Source organism: Pyrgilauda ruficollis, unplaced genomic scaffold, assembly GCF_017590135.1.
Source record: "Pyrgilauda ruficollis isolate IOZ18807 unplaced genomic scaffold, ASM1759013v1 scaffold12, whole genome shotgun sequence".
NCBI classification, from domain to species: Eukaryota; Metazoa; Chordata; class Aves; order Passeriformes; family Passeridae; genus Pyrgilauda; species Pyrgilauda ruficollis.
In genome coordinates, this window is record NW_024510321.1 from 13,735,254 (window position 1) to 13,755,897 (window position 20,644).

A 20,644-nucleotide genomic window follows, 5' to 3' on the forward strand; every position below is an offset into this window, starting at 1 on the left:
GACAGTTTAGCCTGCAGCTCCTTTCATATTCATCAAGGTTTATATTATCAAATATTCTAGGCAAGCAATACATTTTCCTTTTGTTCTTTATAGAAATTTACTTTTAACATGAATCATTTTATAGAAACTTTTTCTGTTGCATATTAGTATTGGATTTGGTTCTCTGTAGTAATCATCACTGTATTTTCAATGATGCTCTATTGTTAATTTAAATATATTAATTATGTTTTCAAAACTATAAAACATGCAAACAGTAGAATATCTTTTGCCTTTTCATAAATGTTTTTGTTCCTTGAAAGTACAATATTGTTTCAGTTCAGCTTAATATTTTTGTGCAGTCATAGTTCCCAACATAAAATGCAATTACAAATGCAGACATTCAATAGAAAATATTTATTAGCATTTCTATAAAACAGCTTGTAGGTCACAGTAAAGTTAAGCCATATATGAGAGGCTATATAATGGCAGATGACGAGCGATGAAGATGCTTTCAGGAATGCAGAGCAGTACCATAGAAGTGTTGACTATACTTGAAACATCCTTCCCCTTGGAACTGTATGTTTTCCTTGGGTTTGAATGCTATTTAAAGCAAACTTTCTTGAGATTCTGTATGGGCTATTCAGATGGATTTTGAGGAACAGTTTAAAAAACTTTTAAATTGAAAATAGTCATAAAGTGGCGAAGCAAACAGCATACCACAAACTCTTAATAGTCAGTAGTTTTACAGAGGATCTTCACTAGCATACTGCAGAGAGACCAGCCTTACTCTGGTTTCTATGTTTTTTTCACATTTGTTCTTTTTAATTAGTATATTTTATTTTATGTAGTGTCTAAGTTCTGGTTGAACTTCTTGTTGAGCTTTCTTAATACACAGGACAATATTACTATTTTCATTTTACCAATGAGTTTCAGTGGCAGAAATATCAAATATTTTATTCAAGGAAACACGTGTTAGCAGTGGAATCATATCACTTGAGTCTTTGTTATGTTTTGTGTGGAGCCTGTAAAAGTGACAAGGGACAAATCAGCCTGAAGACAGAGCTGAAAGATTTTCTCCTTTTTTCAAGGAGTGAAAGAAATGAAAATTCTTGAATAATCTACCACCTGATAGTTTGCTAATGAGATCTGAATAAATTGGTTGGAGAAAAGAGGAACAAGTTACAAATGTTTTTGCCAAAACCTAAAAGTGGGGATTGAATTGATAGGAAGATTTTGCAGAAAAAATACTTTTCCTGAAGATTGCACAGTTCACCATTTAAGTGGAGGCTGAGAAGCTGTTCTAATGGCATTTTGAGACTGATCAGGAGCATGGAGCTGTTGTTGATTGTAAGGTCAACACCAAACTGGAATGGAGACCACTGTCAGAGCTTAATTTGATCATTATTCTTACTTTTTTGCCTTTTCCAGATACCTGGATTCTTGGTTTTGTAACAAAGCTCTTAATTTTGTAAACCATTAAGTAGTCAATGGTGAAGAATTATTCTTTATTTTTTGTCTACTTTTTGTTTTTCCATAAAATTATTATAAAGGAACAAAATGCAACAAACAAAATAATTTTCATGGTTTTGGGCAACTTTTTTTGTTGGTGTTTGGGTTTTTTTTTAATCAGGAGCATTTTAGATGAGGCCTCAGGAAACTTGTAACTCACTTCATGTGTCTGTAGTCTGTATTGCTAAAGCTACTTTTAATCTTTCTTTATATAGCTGTCTGTACACTTAGCCATAGTTGTGATCAAGAGAACATCCTTGTGTCATGATGGACTTCACCATAGGGCAGGCAAGATCTCCCAGGCCCTCTTGTGGGGGTGTAAGCTTTCCAATAGAGCATTTCTGTTTCTGACTGCAGTCACTTCAATGTCAGTGTTATTTCAATAATAAAATAATCTAACCCAGTCTATTTCATTATGTTTTCATATCTCATATTTTGATATTTTTCTATGTCAGCTCACCTCCTACTTAGTCTGGACTATATTGTACTTAAAAATATCATCTGCCCTTTCTGTGGGTGCTAGTTCTTCTCCTTTGTCATAGATTTTCAGTTTACTTACTCATATTTTGAATATAAATGGGTTGACATCGTGGTATTGTCAAGCAAATTTTTCTTCACCTATTGTGTGTATGCTTGTGCTGTAGATTCCCATAGGCATAGGGGTTCACATCAATTAACTAACTTGGTTAACATCCTCTATGGTCCAGGTTCTATGACAATTTATGCTCACTTAAACTGTATGTGTGCAAAATGCTATGCCTATAACTAAGCCTTGTAACATTTCTCTTCAGATCTCGTGCTAAATATTTGCAGAACTGAATCTTGAACTTGTAAAATATTACCTTTGAAAAAGAAATTATGACTACTTCTCAAACACCTAAACATAAGTGCTGTTATAAGAATATGAAAACATTTTGCTGAAAATCTGGGGTCACTAAAAGTTTACACGTTTACTGTCCCATGAAGTGTTCTGGGGAAAAAACACCAACAACTTTTCCAGTATTTAAAGTATAGCTTGTGTTTTACTCTACTACCACCAGACAGTGAAATCAGCTTTGCAGTCTTCGCAGTCTTTCCTGTACTTCCTTATAGAACAAAAGTGGTGTTGTAGAGATACCAGTAAAATTTAATGTAATGCAATATAAAGGATTTATCTGAAAAACTCTGAGGTAATCATTAACAGAGGACTAAATTAGTTTTTAACATGTAGTGTAAAATGGGTTTTTGTGCTGTTCTGCTTGAAAATGCCTAAGATTTTCTCCTTTGAGAGTGCTTAAAAGCTATGTGAAATTTCAAGTCTTCTCTATAAGGCACAATAGATATCACACAGTTGATGCAAGTATAAATATAGATTTAATAGCAATATTAACTTTTAATTTCATAATATGGGTACTGTGTTGTCTAAGATGTTTCTAGTAGTTTGTAATTTACCTATGAGTGCTTGGATTGACTATAAAACATACTCAGGAAAGGTTTAATGCACGTTTTTAATATGCTATCATCATGGAGCTAAGCACAAGAGAATTGTTCAAGGAGTTAATTCTCATTAACCCTTTCAACCACCAGATGTATTTCTATCCTGTGTTGTATTTGATGTCTGTGTGCCATGGTGATTTAATAGACATGCATTAGATGTGGTATGAGACTCCAGCTTGCATGAATTGCATTGTGTATATATATACATCAATTTATAGGATACTCAAATTGTCTACATAATCTAAATATATTAACAATTTATTAACAATTTTTAATAGCAATTATATTTTGCAGTTTGTTGTTGCAAAGGTTCTGGTTTTATCGGTAATCTTAATTTTGCAGTTTAAATGGGTACCTGATATAGTTTAAAAACACGGGAAATGTCATTGTAATGACCTGGCCTATTAAACATAATACACTTTTTATTCCATGCTCCAATCCTTGAATGTTTGGAAGAGACTGTTTTCAAATGTTTTAAGAAGACTTATTTTCTTACTTTGAAAAAACCCTGTTCTTACTGCAGCTGGTTTTAGAAGAAGCTTTCGTCTTAGCAGAAAAGATAAAAAAACAAACAAGTCCATGTATGAGTGCAAGAAGAGTGATCAGTATGATACAGCAGATATCCCAACCTATGAAGAAGTTGCAAAATATAGACGACAACCTAATGACAAATACAGGCTTGTTGTTTTGGTTGGTAAGTTGTTTTCTTTATTTTTGACCTGGTAAAACAGAGACCTGCTGATTAGCACAATGCTTACCAGAAAGTCATTTAGATTGTAAGGGATCTCGGGAGTTCACCTGGTTCAGCTTCCCACTGAGTGAGATCAACACCAGGTTCTAAGCGGGTTGCTGATGGCAGCAGCTTTGGGAACCTGTCTTCCCATCATGTCTTCCCTGTCTTACCTCACACCTCAGTAAAGAGGTGGTTTCCATCTTTTCAATGAGTGTCAGAAGGGTGCTGGTGGGTCCCCCCAAGACATCTCTTCCCCAAGCCAGGCAAGCCCAGTTCCCTCAGTCTCTCTTACAGGTCATGTGGTTCAGCTCCTGACCATCTTCAAGGCCCTCTGACGTCTTTGATCCAGTTTATCAACAGTATTTTAGTGCAGGGCTTGTTGTGGATAGAGTATTCTTCACAGGAGACTGACAAGTGCTGAGTGAAGGGGAAGAATCATTCCCCTCTATCTATGGGCCAGGCTCTTGCTGGTCCAGCTCAATCTCCTGTTACCCTCCATTGCTGCCAGCGAGCACTGGGGACTCGTGCTTAGCTCTGCCAACCTGAATCCCAAGACCCTTGTCATCCAGCCAGTCAGCCCCCAGCCTGTAATGCAGAACTTTGTCCTCATCAAATTTCACTAAGTTCTGCCAGCCTATGCCTGGAGCTCTCTGGAGGAAGTCCTACCCCTGAGCAAGTCACTTGTATCACCCATCTTGCCATGGATAAGCTTTGTAAGGGCATAGTCTGTGTCATTGGTATGCATGTGAAACAGAATAGGTCCCAAGGAGCTCCCCTTTTAATGAGTCATAGAGCACAAACCAATAACCTCTTCCCTTTGAACATGCTCCATTTTTTCACCTGTCTAGTAGTCCACCTTTCTAGACAGGATGTCTCAGCTTGCATATAAGCATGCTTTAGGAGATTGTGTTTAGGGCTTTCCTATAGCAAGGGGAGATGACATTAAAATACAGCTACCATGGTTACAAGTCTGAATGTGGCAGTCAAGCTGTACTAAAACTCAAAAGAATTACGTTGATATTCCACTCTTAGTGATCAATCAATATATCTATGTGGAAAAAAACCCCAAAAACAAACCAAAAGAACGGGATAAACACCTGAGATCAATGAAGACAGACAATAAAAGTGGAAAGGAGCAAAACCACCTACTGCATTAGAAAAAGTAAATGGACAAGTAGTAAGAAAGGTGGATGCAATGTGCACCTCTATAGGCCAAGGATGAATGTAAGCATAGCTGCAGAGGACTCAACATATAGCTCAGTCAGCTTTCTGTTCTTCTATAATCTGTCACTGCCATGGCTTCCTCACAGCATTTATTATGTAATCAAAATGCCTTGCTTCAGTCTCCCAAAAAGAGAGAAAGTGCATAATCTTAAGCTTTTCAAAGGTAACAATTGGAGTACCAATGAGTAATGAGTAACCTTCACTACGAGTGAGTAATGTCTCATTGATTATTGCTTCCTTGGCAGTTACACACAGGCTGATTCTTCGTTAGTAAAATTTCCTCCGTTCTGAAAGCAGCAGAGCAGAGAAATATGACCCTCTATCAGGGACTGTTAGGAACTGTTGAGTAGCTGTGTTTTTATATCACTCATATCCAAGGGAACATTAAATTGAGTTTTTAATAAACAGTTTTGTCACTCTCCAGCACTAAAAATCAGCCACCTACTAGTGTGATCACTGTGAGATTTTGGGTAATATACAACAAGTAATAACATGGTTGAGTTGATTTTACAGTTACATCAATAGAGTGTAGTGCAAAAGTGTGATAAGTAGACTTTTTATAACAAATTGCATATGTCTGATCTAAGGAATGCCTAGAGATTCCATTTGATTTTTGTTGTAATAAATCAAATTAAGAAAGAGTGCTTTTTCAGTAACAAAAGCAATTCAGAAATTTATTGCGGACTTCAGTAATTCTAATGTTTTTTCTCTGGATATTAAGAGCAGCTTAAGTCTGGCCAATGCCATAAAAATGTCTTGGGCAAAATATGGAAAAAACTAGCAGAGCTAAGCAATGCAGGTATAGTAGAAGCAAACACATTTTAAAAGCTTTTTGTGTGCCAGTAGCAGCATTCCATATAATACATCAAGTATAATTTGTATAGTAGTACTAGGAAAGGGACATATAATTAATTTATAGCTGTAATTGGTGGAGGCACTAGATGTCTTTTGAGCTAGGTCTAAATATATTATTTATGTTTAAAAGGGAACATTTAGGTTTGGTTTTGCCTTTTTTTAGTGGGAGGGAATTTGACAACTTTAAAACAAATTTCACTTCATTTTGAATTGGTCTAGGCTAATTTAAAGAACATGAATTGGACACCCAGTAATTTCAGTGCCCTGTTGTGTGATACACACTACTCTCAGGTTCAGCTCAGTGTATCAGTTTGTCAAGATTTTACCTTGCCTGCAAATTTAAGTTCATGAATAAAGCCCTGCAAATCCTTGGGGCTAATATAACATCATCTGAAGCAGTAATGATACAAACATTTCTGTGTGCTTTTAATTGTTAGGATTGTGATGAGTCTGCTAAAAACAAAATTATCCAATATTATGTCATCAGTCTCCTTCTAGTAACTTACTGTTCCCAAGCTGCCAAGAAATCCTTAAAGTCTTCTACCACAAATATTGCCTGCATCCTAAGCATTAGATACCTCACAGATCTGTCAGACAAAGGTAGAATATTTTAATATGACTTGTACTATTTAGACACTAGAATTTTCATTCATGTTAATGAGGGAAAAGCCCTGCTCACAAGGTCTTCTGCTCTGGTTAATTTTAAGAGCCAGAGTAGCATAAATTTTATTTCCTTAGAGTTAGAATGAATGTGCTGCATGCAATAACTTTATCTGGCACAGTTTCAGCTAAGTCAGAGTTTTCTGAAGGGGCAGGATAAAGTGAAGTTGTCAGTAACAAGCCATGAGCACTTGTCCTCAAGAACACACACTGCTCTGTGCATGCAGTGTGATCACTGGAGGTGTGCAGAGCCTTTCAGGAGCTGTGGTCACCCATGGTGATGCCTCTGTCCAAAGTGGGCAGTGGTGGAAGCAAGGACCAGAGGCATGTAGCCATAAAGGAGAAGTTGTTACTGGTGTCTGACACGATCAGAAAAGCCTCTGTCTCTGAATGAGGCTGTCAGTACTTCCCACAAAGATGTGCTTCTGCAAAGAAAAGGAATCTGGGACTCAAAAAGCTCTCTATTTGTTGTATTGCTTAGATTTTCTTTCTTTTTTTTTTTTTAATCCATCACCTCTGGTTTTATCATGAAGGAGTTATGATGAGACCAGGTCTATTTCAGAGCAAAGGAGGATGAAATAAAAGGTGCTTTTAACTCGCCACTTCTCCTGACTTTGCTTTAACATGTTCAGTAATGGCTTGCAGAGTCTTAATTGATCTACAGCAGTAGTGCAGGAAAATGGCCTACCGTGGCCATGCTATTCCAGTCAACTAAGAGGACAGTGAAGAAAGAGACCTGTAATTCCTATCTGCATTAAAACTTCCTGATTGAAGGCATGGTAAGGTCAGCAAGGTTCAGGAGCAAATGCATAGGATGTAACATAGTGCCTAGCCTTGCCTATGAGAACACCAGTATGAGCTCACTGATCCTACTTCAGTGAACAGCAGATCTCAAAGTATGCTCCCACTGTTTGTTAAAATGTACTGAAACACAAAATAATGAGGTTCTCCTTTCCTACCACACTGAGCTGAAGTCAGACATGCATTATATGCAGTACAGTCATTGCATTATAGTGTACTAGGAACTGAGCCACAGAGGCTCTCTCAAGGCATGTCTCCTACTGCGTTCTTGTGATCCCAGCAGGAACATTGTCATCTAACTCACAAAATCTTTTCTGAAAGACCACTTTTCTTTTCTTTTCTTTTCTTTTCTTTTCTTTTCTTTTCTTTTTCTTTTTTCTTTTTTCCTTTTTCCTTTTTCTTTTCTTTTCTTTCCAGAAGTCTACTTGGCTGGTTAGCTTAACCCTCCCAAGACCTAAACTTACCTTTTTCAGTTTTCTTCAGACGTGTCTGAGTGGTACAAAATTTAGTGCAAGTTTTTATGATTGGTAGTTTAATTCTGCAGATGTCTCTCAATAAAGTGAGGTGGGCACTGCAGTCCACTTGTGCAGGAGTTGACCATTAACATGACTTAATATGCAACAGCAAGAAGCACAAATGTTCCTTTAAAAAAGTAAGCAAAGTATCTCTAAATCTGTCAGCATAACTGTAAATATTGCTGCCTGGGTTGATTTATAGTAAACCAAAACTACACTACAGACATGGATCCTGCATGCCTTATATTTGACTATAAGAATCAGGATTATCCTTTTATATCCTGACACTTTATTATCTTTTTGAGTTCAAACTGTGCTCAGATTCGTAACTATTAGAAACTGGCATCTTTCTGTGCTGTATGAAAATGAAGAGAATAGAAGGGAACTGTATATTAACTTGGGAGAGGTAGTATAAAAATCCACATAATGGATGGCTTTGCTGAGCTGAAATCAGCCTTCAGTGTCCATATGCTACAGTTATGAGCACTCTGTGAAGACAGCACTGAAAATAAGACTCTACACCTTTCAGTAGTTCAATTTAAAGATGATTTTAAAATGTTAATCTGGAAGGGGAGACAGTAGTAGTGAAGTTGTGATCTGGAAACAGAGTTAAGCTAAGTTTCCAAAGCATGTGTCACAGGAAGTGAAGCCTGGACTCTTTATATATAAATAAAGCTAAAAGCATACTGTTGATTTGACAGCATGTAGACTAAGGAAATAATATTTGTATGGATTTGATGGGAAAGATTTTTTGCTTAAAAGTAATAGAGTGATTTTTAAAAACTGAATTCCATTTGGTTTGGTTTACTTTGCTCGGATATATTAGAGTTTTAATTACTTTTCCTATAAAAGTTCATATTTGCCTTAAAGAGCTAAACCATTATAAAAAGGAAAAAAAAATTAAATTATAACAAAAGTAATGCCATTATCTACATAACACATTGCTGTCCTCTGCAGACATGCACCAGTAGAGGCTGCTGTACACCATACTAAATAAACATTTATACATACTGATAGATTAATTTACAGAAAGGTCAGAGATGGAACTTGAAATGTAGTTGTGTGTTTAACTGATGTGAACACATAGAAACTTTAAATGTAGAAACTCTAAGATTTTACAGCAGAACCATAGTCTGGGGGTAGCAGCAAAGTAGCAAGCACTTGCTTTTTCATCATTATGTGTTTCAACTCCAGACAGGGTATATGGTCATTTTTACAGATAGGAACCTGAAGGTACTGAAGCATCAGTCTGTTTTTGGACTCTGACTAGTAAGTAGTGGTTACAACACTATTTCATTGAAATGTTTATTAGGTTTTGAACACTTTTACAATGTTTAAAATGTGTTTGTTAAGAAGCACTCCATATATACGTGTGTCCCTTTTACTAAATGTTCAAGAATTTTCCCTAAAACCACAGGTATTATCCTTGTATTATTTAGGATATGGTTTCAATGACTCATTCTCCTTTGCCTTCTGCTGTTGTCCTGGCTCTGTAGAAATGAAGGCTCTCCACTGTCAGAAATGTAAGAACATGCAGAGCTGAGCTCCCTTCACACACAGCAGCATGGCCCTGTCACCACAGTGGGCAGGCAGGCTGGAGCCCTGCATGAAGGGCTCCTGGGGACAGGCAGCGAGTGCCTGTGGAGCCTTTGAGACCTCACAGGACAGAGTGCCCTCACAGAGACCTAAGGCACCACTGGCAAAGAGCTAAGAATTAGGGACAACTCGAAAGCCAAGAGGAACATCTTGCTCTGTTGCTTCTAGTACAGCACTGCTCAAGTGGAGGTGGAGGAGACGGGTCAAAAAATTCCATGCAGTCTTTGTTTCTTCCTGCCATCCTCCTTCCAAGAGTGGTCTCTCTTTGGCAGTCGCATGAAGAAGGAAACATTTGCTTTGGACCCGTTCAGACAGCAGGCAGGAGACAAGCACAGTTTAAAAGAAAATCAACAACAAAGAAAGAAACCCAAACATCCCAAATGGGTTGTGACCTGGCAAGTACTGCCCTTCCTTCCTCTCTCCATGCAATGCCACCCTCACGCAGTCGAAAGGTGGATGGTGACAGCTACAGGCAGCCAGGAGCTGGGCAGTGTTCCTGCCTGCAGCAGGGGCTGGAAGGAGCAGTGCTCCCAGGGCATGGGAAGGTGGAAGCAACTGTCCCCAGGGGCATCTGGTGCAGACAAGGGACGCAGCAGCAGGAGGGAGTGAGGCCATGCTGACACACAGAGGGCAGAGAGTTTGGGGGCACTTTGCACATGCCAGCTGGGGTCCTCTAATCTGCAACTTGAGGGTATTCTGGCAAAATAAACAGCCAAACCAGTTTTTGTTCTGGAAAGCTGCAGGTTGGCATACAGCTAGCAATTTATTTTCACTGATATTTCCTCAGTAATAAAGTCTGGACAGAGTAACTGCCAACTGCATCCCCTGAAATTTGTCAGCTCTGTATATGCTAGGAGAGGCTGGAACCATGGGCGTTTCCAAATCACTGACTAAAAGGCAGTAATGTCACAGCTATAGGCTATGTAGTCTCACCTTGGAGCATACTTGCACCTGAAGAGACAAGAGACAACGGGCTCTTGGGAAACAGGACAATTTTTTTCTTTCAGGTCCTGTAGGGGTTGGGCTGAACGAACTTAAACGGAAATTGCTAATCAGCGATACCCAGCACTACGGGGTAACAGTGCCACGTAAGTAAAAATGCACTCCTATTCTCTAATGATATACTTGCATTATTAGCCTTTATTATTGTATTACCTTTAAGGTACTTCCAAATTTGGGTCTCTAAATGCATGCTTGGCAACCAAATTGCTTTTCTTATTTTTAAAAGTGCTGCTGCAGTTCTGTATTAAATAGCATTGATTAAATTGATAGAGCTTTTTGGCTCAGAGGCACTGCAGTGCACTTTCAGTACAAGTTTAGCATGATTGATGTCACTGAGGTTTAGTAAATGAAACTCAGCTGAAGAACACCCTGGATTTGGCTGTAAAGCACTGAAATGTACTCTGTTACCAATGCTTGCATTCAGCAAACTGGCCTTTATCTCTTAGGCTGAAAAATGAAGATTGATGATAAACAGTTTAATCCAGTGAATAAATTCATTCAATCCCTTTGATTAGCTTTGGGGATATTTTTTTCCTCTATCCTCATCTGACCAAGTAGTGTGATTTTTATAAAATTGAGTAACATTGTGTTTTATCAACTTCTACAATTCTTTACTGGGTTTTATTTAATATGGAGAACTCAACAGTTTTAGACTTTGATTTCTTGGTTTGCTTTCTACTTGTACCTTCCATAGGGATTTTTCAAAAATATGGCTCCAACATTCCAAATTTGGGAGATTCTCTCTCAGGTTTTTTGCAAGTGCAGATATTCTGTGAAGTGTATATGTATGAACGAATTTGCTAAGTAGAAAAATGATTGCATTTAGTTTGGCAAGTAATTTCTTTTGTATATATTTGCTTCAACTGGGTATTGCAAGCAACAATAACAAAAAAGCTAGATGTTCCCAAAACATTTAACACATTGAAGTATATGCAATCATTTGCCCAAAAATATTTGTCTAAAAGTTGACAGTATTCATCAAGCTGCCTTCTCTCTTTTCTCTTCCAAATTTGTGGTTATAAGTTAAAACAAACATGTAAAGGAATCCCTCTCCCTGAAATTCAGTAAGTCAGGACTTGGAGAGAGAGCGGGGTTCCTGTCTTGGAAATGTTCCTCATTGTGTCAGCCTAAGAAAAGGAGTGATAGATCAAATGGCATTTAAGTCTGTATTGCTGCAAGCAGGTTTTGTATGTCCTTATGTGATGAAGAATGCATGATGCTGTAGTATTCAGCTTGTTTTAAATAGGATGTTTTAATGGGTTCATTAATCATAAGTGACAACCCCACAAATATTATAAGCAATACCCTTATACCTACTTGGAGGAAAGTAAGAAGTGCAAATAATACAAGGCTACTGAAAGAAAATGGAATTCTGTTTTGATCACGGGATAAAGAAAAGCACTAAAACATAAAGTTCACACCCTATTTTTTTATTACCATGCTTCACATACCATAGCTACAAGAGTTGTTAATGAACATAACATTTTATAAATCAGGATGGTGTGCTTTTTTCCCTTTATGGTCTCATATGCTAATAAGTTTAACAAGAGGCAAGGCTGGGGTAATTGTTATGGACTGCTGTTCTTTTTATTATTCATCTGTCCTCATTTTATTGGATTTTTCCACTAGTTAATAAAAAATGATAATCTGATACTTGTCCAATAGTTTTTTTCCCTGATTTTCCTGCATGCATTTAAAACTCAATCTTGTCATGTGCTTGTGTGCTGCCTACCAGATCCAGAGCAGCCTTATGTGCTTCAGAAGTGAGGGAAGTGCTATGCTTAGTATTGCACAAAGAATCTGTGCTTTTCAGCTTTTCCTGAACTGGTTTGCATTATATTGTTTTGCGCATATTTTCCTTTTTTTTTTTTTATATGATGAAACTGCAGACACTACCCGTCCAAGGAGAAGCCAAGAAAGTGATGGTGTCGAATACATTTTCATTTCCAAGCACTTGTTTGAGACAGATGTACAGAATAACAAGTATGTTGAAGAGATTTTTAACTAGAACTGCAGTTAAAACAATGGTTTATTACAAAATGGGGCTGGTTGTTATTTTAGATAATAAGTCAAAGTGGATATAAGTTGCAGTGATTTGAAGATGTGTTAAAATTACTTGTTGTTATATAAGGAGCCGGGGAAAATACAAAGTAAAAAAATCAGTATGTGCAAACACAAGAGTTTCTAAGCTTACAAGTAGTTTCAGTACCTCAGCTCCTCAAGGAGACACTGAAATTATAGGTGCTTGGGATGGGGGAGCATTCTTTTAATAGAGCATCTTCTGTCATAGCAGTAAAGCACTGCAGCTCTAGGGACGTGGGGTGTGGAAGTGCTGCAGACGTGCCTGAGTCAATGTTTGCATAGTTCTGCTCTCTTTCAGGCCAGGCACTTCCTCTGCTTTTGAATTTAGAGATCTACACTGAAGCCCCTGCCTGTACACCCTCCAGAAAGTAAACTAAAATGAAGAGACAATGGTAGCATCATGCTCCCCAGCAGCCTGTAAAATTCTGTAGCTTGAAATTCTGCCCCAGTTTCAGAGGGCAAAAGTGTATTAGACACAAAGCTGTGGGTTTTACTGAAACTTCAAACTGTGCTTTGCTTTCCTGGCAAATAGTGCTTGTACTTTTATAGCAAATAACCAGCCGCCTTGGTTCCACCAGCACCATCATCACTCCTCCTCTTCTGAGACAGAGAATTTGGATATTCTGTAGTGTGCAATGAAATTTCAGTAGTTTCTATTGTTTAGCTTATCCACTGTTTTATTGCATTGCATTAGTTCAGAAAAAGAGGTGATGGAAAACATTAGTGGGCTGTTGGACTACAGTGCTTTTTTCTCTTTAACTGTAATACAAGCAGGTGTTACTGATTTGAAAGCAGTAAAGTAGAAGATTTCTTAAAATCGACATGCTGAAGTACTTGACAGCATTTCCTTTATAAAACACGGTAGAACTCTCATGTAAAGTAAAATATTTTTGCTTCTGAATTAAATCTTATAAAGCAAACTGGTAAGCTTTTTTTCCGGAGAAAATGGAAATTATTTCAGTTGTTTTCACCTTCTGCCACAGGTTTATCGAGTATGGCGAGTATAAGAACAACTACTATGGTACAAGTTTAGACTCTGTTCGATCAGTTCTAGCTAAAAACAAAGTTTGTCTGTTGGATGTGCAACCTCATGTAAGTAAGCATGTCTTTTGAACTCTTGTACTTCCCCATATTACATATTGGAATTCTGGTAAAAAATATTTCTCAAAAGGTGTACTTTATTCCACACTGAATGACTGTTCAGTGGGTTTTCTTGCTACCTTTATCTAAGCAAGGCTCTCTGGAAAGAGATAAATATACAGTCAGTAAATAAAGGAATTGGAAGCCTGCAGCATAATACTAAAGATTTAATTACAGAATGCTCCTTTATTTCCATTTATCTTTCTGTTAGTTTGGGCAAGAGATTGTCTCTGAAACTTTAATTTCAGAATAGTTTTGAATTATCACCAAGTCCAGCAACTCTCTTTCACATGTTTCACTAGACTGTTCATGCCAAGGGTTTCCATGCAGGATGGACATGAGTCAAGGAATGAACTAAATGTGATGTTGGCTGGATAATTGTTAAGAATATTCCTCTCTAAACCATTTTTTCTTGCAATGACCTTGTCTTTCAACCCTGCTGAACAGCTCCACTGGGAATTTTTTTGCTCCTAATAACCACAGTGCTTCTAGGAGCTGGACTATTTGTTTAAATCCAGCCAAAGCATCTCTTCTCCAAGGGTGGCCAGTGTATGGCTTCTGTGTGCAGCTTGTGTGCAGCTCCCAGGGCAGTTTTGGATGTGGGGCTGTGCCCTGGGAGCAGGGCAGGGGCTGCCCTGGCAGAGGAGTAGCCAGGGAAGCCATAGCCTGTGCCAGGGGAGGAGGGGAGCTGACGAGTCCATTGCCTGTCCCACACAGCCTGTGCTCCTGCAAAGCACTGAATTCTCTTGGGGACCCAAGCTTGTAAACCATTCTGGGATCCCACTCTCCAGCATGGGGTTTTCCCGTGAACTGTGGCAGTGTGGAGAGGATAGAAAGCTTCTGACCATCCACGCTGTGCTGCAGCTGAATCATAGACCTGCCTCTAACACCACACAGAACTCACTCAGGGAAAATGAACAGCAGGGAGTTATGTGGTGGGCACACAGTGCTGAAGAGAAAAATCATTGGCCTTTTGTGAACAAGTGTCACAGACACCTCTTTCTGCTAATGTTCATGGGTACAGAAAGGGTTATTCTTGCTAAAATGGGTTGAACTCTTCCTCTTCCCCTGAACACCTGCTGTTCCCCTCCATCCTCTCACTGCCAGTGGCACCGGTGTGCACGACTCATACTTTGCCAGACTTCATGGGGCTTACCAGCAGCCATGTGGAAATCAAGACCAATGATCACCTTTGGAGAAAGAGTTTTCTTACCATTCTGAAGATTCTCCCTAGATGAATCAGTGCTGGTCAGCAGAGCAGGATGGCAGTAAATGAAAAATACCTGCCTAGAAATGCTTTATGGGTTTTTTATGGTCAGTGGGGAGTTTATTTTTTTACAGTAAATTCCATTGTGCAAAATAAACTAATTAATTAAAATCTTTCCTCTTCCCAGACAGTGAAACACTTGCGGACGTATGAGTTTAAACCATTTGTTATATTTATAAAACCTCCATCACTTGACCGTTTGAGAGAAACTAGAAAAAATGCCAAAATTATTTCAAGTAAAGATGATAAGGGAACTGCAAAACCCTTTACTGTAAGTATAATTAGACATGGTAAATCAGGAGAATCTGTCAGGAGTTTTCTTGTAGCAGTTTACCTTGAAAATAAAGGTGATCTCTGGTTCTTATTGACAGCACTTGTCAGGGATTACATGAGCATCTTGCTGTTTCTCAACCTCTCTCACATTGCACATTTACTGTGGGGTTTTCTTTGTTTGATATGCTCATGGGTATTCAGTTTCCATGCTCCTCTGACTTTATGTCATGAAAGAACACCCACAGTGAAAGCATATCTTTATAAGAGATAATGCTGTGGATTTCCTTTAAAAAAATTGCACCTGGGCTTAGATGTTTCTATTCAAATATAAGAATTTATTTGTTTTATCAACTGTATTAAGGGGTCTAAATTTAGAGGAAAATGCAAATATAAAAAACCAATTGAAAAAGTAAATGGTACTTTAATAAAAAGCCCATATTTGTGGATAAGGGAAATAGAGGGTTTTTTTAACTGTTATAGAAAAATGGAACATTGTAAGAAAGAAGAAGAGATATCTAAGCAAGGAACAAATGCTGGTTTTTGTGAATAGTCAGAAAAAAACTAACATTACCCAATATTAACATACTTGCTTCCTTGTAATATAATGAAATCATATTTTAATTGAATCTACAGCAAAGTTGATCATCATTAGATTGTTTATCTGTATTTACAGTGTGTATCATTTTTCCTCATTCAGGTGTTACTTAAGTTTTTTTAGGTTTTGTTTCAAAGCGAGTCACAGATATAGTCACAGATTGTATCTGTGTAGAACATGCATTTGGAATAGTTTGGAAATTACTTTTGTAAGAAAATGTTGATTTGTGGTATATAAAAAGTAAGAGGAGTTTATTCTTAAGCACAACCTTCAGGCCATTGTTTAGTTAGGACAGGTTTCATCTCTCAAAGTCATTTAAAAAAATTAATAAGATTTGTTCCCGCCCCAAACATGAAATCCACTAAGCCAGATTGAACAAGACATAGAATGATTACTCCTACCAAGCTCTTAAAAGGGCCGTGCTGTAAGTGCTAATAGCAAACTGAGAATTAACATAATGAAACTTTAAATGTATCATCAAAGTAAACAGCTAGAAACATTTTCCACTGGTGCTGCTATAAGAAAATGTCTCCGTAATTACCATGCAGTGACTAATTGTGTCACTACAAAGGGAGAGAGACGAAAGAATTGCCTGTTGAGCTGAGTCAACTCATCAGAATATACTCTCTGATATCACTTGTAATGGTAATCTCTATTTTTTTTTTAATTAGAGGTACAGTTTCCATCTCCTGATGAGATAAGAAGTAAGCAATTAGATGATGTTTAATACAGAAAGAGTTTATGCAGGGTTGCTATGGATTGGCTGTGCACTGATCTTTATTGCACTGCTCTTACTAGGAAGAAGATTTTCACGAAATGATTAAATCTGCCCATGTGATGGAGAGCCAGTATGGCCACCTTTTTGACAAGGTGATAGTCAACGATGACCTCGCTACAGCTTACAGTGAGCTTAAAACAACTTTTGACAGGTTGGAGACCGAGACCTTCTGGGTTCCTGTCAGCTGGCTACACTCATAGTAACGTTTTAAATAGACAAAACCTCTGCTGTTGTATCAGCATCTAAACCTTGGGCATGGTTAGGCTTTTACTTGATGGCCACTTCTTGGGAGGAGGGATTTCAGCTCTTCTGAGCAGCAGGTTTACTCTTCATGCACTGGAACTGGTCTTGTTTTCCTGTGTCTTCAATTTTGCTGCCCACGGTTTGGGGTAGAACAGTCAGATGAAACCAGAGATTTACTGTGCTCCATAAAGTGAGCTAATACTAGTGTAGCAAAACTGCCAAACACCTCTTTATCATCATCTGTGTGTTTCCAGGGTGAGTGTTTTTAACACAGAGTTTGCAGAAGATACAAATTGATGCTGGAGATCACCATCAATGGTGGTTTTAAGCATAACTGTTCCCATAAAAGAGCACATCAGCACTTGGAAGTTATTGCCCTTTCAGTGCTTGGGAGAACTGAAACAGGCAAAAGAGACCAACATTTTTATGAGGAAGACACCATAGTTTTAATTATGTATCAATGTGTTTTTACTTTTCTAGATGTGAACCTTGTCTTACATGTACAGACTGATTTAAATATTCTTTTGCAATTAACATAATCATGGAAAGAAAGATGTATTCAGTGGCTTAATAGTGAAACACTCAGCTGTGAGCATGCATGGATTGAAAATATTTTCAGGCATGCTCTGTGGCAAAACAAAGAAAAGTCATGGGAATAATTATTTAAATAGGAAAAAAATGTGGGGTATTGTGTATATAACTTCAAAGTCTTTGGGATTGAACTTCTGTAAAATCAGTGGCAAAGTGATGTGAATAGCAACAAAGTAGAGAATAATTCTTTTCCCTTTTAAATTCATTTTAAATATTTTTGGCGCACTTTAGAACAATTTTCCCATCAGAAATTTTCAAACAATGAGGAAACCTTGGACATCTGAGAAGCAGTTGAAAGAGATTAATTCTTTTTATTGTTGAGTATGTACTGATACTTTTTAGTAGTGTAACATGTATTTTGTCTCCACTCAAAAATAAATTAATGCTGTAGAGTTCACTGTAAAAAACATTCTTGTCACTGGAAACAAGATAGTTGGAAACCCCACTTTAAGATTTGATGTGTCAGTGTTAAGCAAATGTATCTTAGAGGATGTATTTTTAATATAGATAATTTGGTATTTTTCTTTACTTACTACTGATATGCAGGAAATGAGTACAAATGTAAAGACCAAGTAACACCTGTGTGTTGTGTTGTGAATGTCTTGTAAGTACAGAATGTGTATAGGAACTTGCTGACTTCAGATCATCCCATCTGTGGCATTCAAACAGGAAACCATTATTTCATGTCAATCTGTAAAGAGAATATAGCTGTCTTGTTTAAAGAAAAAAGAATTTAGTGAAACTTTATATATTTATGAAAGGGTTGAAAAGGGATGTTAAGTTTTTAAATTTCTTGTCAATGTGATCATTTATTAAAGAGATTACTAGTCTGTAATTTGAAACAGTCTCTGTAAATGGAGCTCAACATTCCATGTAAATATTTTATTTCAGTTCATACGCTGATAAAGCCATGAGGTTTTGCTGTTTTATTCTAAATGTGTATTTAATGTGTGGGCCATTGCGTTTGGCTTAGAGTCTTATAAAACAAATGAAATGCAAGAAACAACAGCAAAATCCCTGGGAGTCTGGAAAAGTTTATGCAAGAGTTACAGATGTACTGAGTCCCAGTATGGATACATGCTCTGCTTGAACTGCTCTACTGTAACTTCTGTCAAATCTCACCTTTTTCCTGGTGGACCTAAACTTTTTTGTAACATAAATAGGAATTTGTTGATTAAATTAATTGCATAGAGATTATCTGAGTTGAGAAAACATTTTCTATTTTTTTTAAATCACTGAAAATCAAACTATTTTTCAGGGGATATGGAATTCAGTGGGTCAGTTTGCCTTTGCCTGTGAGATGCCAAGTGCCTTCACCATCTCTTGAAATGGAGAGGACCCTTGGCATCTCTCAGGATGTGGCCATGTCCAACAGGAGGGGCTTTAGTCCTCACTAAATCACTATTAGCATTATTTCTAACTTGGGCTGTCTTGGAACATTGGGGTACAGTCACGCTTGCATAAGGGACCTGCTTTTCTCTTTGTCAAGTAGATGCTAGAATAATCCGCAAACTCCCTGGTAGGGACAGTTCTGGCTGTCCTGCAGGCTGTTTTTCCTGTCTTTTTGGAATTAATGTAATTGCCATTCCTGGGTCGGTGTGGTCTGGAGGATCCTGCGCGCAGCTCTGCCGTCCTGGGCAGCGCTGAGCAGCGCGGGGCTCCGCCGCGCTCCCAGACACCGACGCTCTGATCCACGGCACAGCCTGGCAGGAGGCTCCCACAGCCATGGCTGCCTGCCCTGTCTCTGAGCCAGGAGCTCATTCCTGGATGGTAACACCTGCACAAGGAAGGGAATCTCATAAACATAGATCCAACCAACAGAATAAAACGTGCAGTCTTTGATGAGTCAGAAACGTTTTTAATTATAGTACTAAATTGCTCTTTAAAAATCAACATTATTGCATTATTCAGCTTCAAAAGCTAAAAATCAAAGCCCTCCACGAGGCAGGCAGAGATGACAATAGGTCTAGGCAGAAAAAATGTCTTAGTCAAACAGTTTCAACAGGATAGGAGCCTGCTTATCATGATGGATCCTGAGCTGTGCTGAACTGTTCTGGGATACCAAGGGGAACAGGGCAGATGGATTGTTCCTTTGACTCCTAAGAATTTGGGAATGAAGACAACTAAACATGTTTCCAATATTCCACATATTCAAGTTGTGCTGTGTGGGGTTTTAGAGAAATGTATGTTTTGACAGTCAAGTCCAGATGTTTTTATTGTGTTTTAGCTGTTTGCTGTAGTCAAACAAAGGGTAGTATTTTTTAATATTGTACCAAACTCTATACTTGAATTCACCATCAGGTCCTTGGTTGATGTCTTACCTGAAATCTGATCTTACCTTCTTATGCAAAACAATAAATTATTGATATACCACTGAAGGTGTTTTTTTCTTTATTGAAAATTGCACCATAACATATCATAGACTCATAGAATGGTTTGTGTGGGAAGGGACCTCAAAGATCATCCTGTTACAACACCCCTGGCATTTTTTGGAACACTTTCACTAGACCAGGTTACTCTGAGCCCCATCCAACCTGGCCTTGAACACTGCCGGGGATGGGGCATCCACAATGTCTCTGGACAACCTGTTTCAGTGTCTTACCTCTCTCTACCTAATCTAAACCCACCATCCTTCAGCCATTCCCCCTTGTTCTATTGCTACACTGACTTGTAAAAAGTCCCTCTCCAGCTCTCTTGTAGCCCCTTTGGTACTGGAAAGTGCTGTAAGGTCTCCTCAGAGCCTTCTCTTCTCCAGGATGAACAAAATTACTTTAAAAGGTAAAATACCTAAATAGTAAGTTATTTCATGGGACTCTATTAACTTTAATGCTCCAATTATCTTAAATGGAAAAACAAAGCACCCCAGAACAAGGATAACAACTCTTAATATTTCATTTTCATTGCCAAACTCTTCTTCAGAATTGATGTTTACCCTTTCCTGTAGCCCACCTCATAATAAACCATTTTGTTTCTGAGGGGAAAAGCTTACATCAGTGGATCAAACTGAAATATCAGCTCGTCTGGGCTTGCAAAATCTTGGAGTGTTATCCAAGTTGTTGATTCGGAGTGTTTCACCAGACACATAAACTTCTAGACCACGCACAAGTCCCATGGGAAGTTGTGCTCATTTGTAGGACTCAAAGAAAGTAATGCCTGAAGTCAGTTACTTTATGCATTGTATTATACCTTTTCCAGGAAAAAAAAAAAGTAGCCTAACACATACTAGGATTAGAAAGAAGACTTTAAAGAACCTTCTGTTTGTTTCAGTGCACTATTCTGCATTTCCCACATCTACTTCTGTTCTGTTCTACTGCGTGTGGAGAAT

At 38.0% G+C, this 20,644-nt stretch overlaps 1 protein-coding gene across 2 annotated transcripts in view; it reads left to right on the forward strand.

Moving 5' to 3' along the window:
* MPP7 (membrane palmitoylated protein 7) overlaps nucleotides 1-19,692 on the forward strand; it is a 147,536-nt gene extending 127,844 nt beyond the window's left edge. For both annotated transcript variants that reach the window (XM_041489291.1, XM_041489285.1), the window contains 6 exons: nucleotides 3,488-3,658; nucleotides 10,356-10,436; nucleotides 12,240-12,333; nucleotides 13,416-13,524; nucleotides 14,967-15,110; nucleotides 16,506-19,692. In XM_041489291.1, coding sequence (XP_041345225.1) covers nucleotides 3,488-3,658; nucleotides 10,356-10,436; nucleotides 12,240-12,333; nucleotides 13,416-13,524; nucleotides 14,967-15,110; nucleotides 16,506-16,685 — 779 coding nt within the window. In that variant the 3' untranslated portion in view covers nucleotides 16,686-19,692. The remainder of the gene's footprint in view (nucleotides 1-3,487; nucleotides 3,659-10,355; nucleotides 10,437-12,239; nucleotides 12,334-13,415; nucleotides 13,525-14,966; nucleotides 15,111-16,505) is intronic.
* The last annotated feature ends 952 nt before the right edge of the window (nucleotides 19,693-20,644 follow it).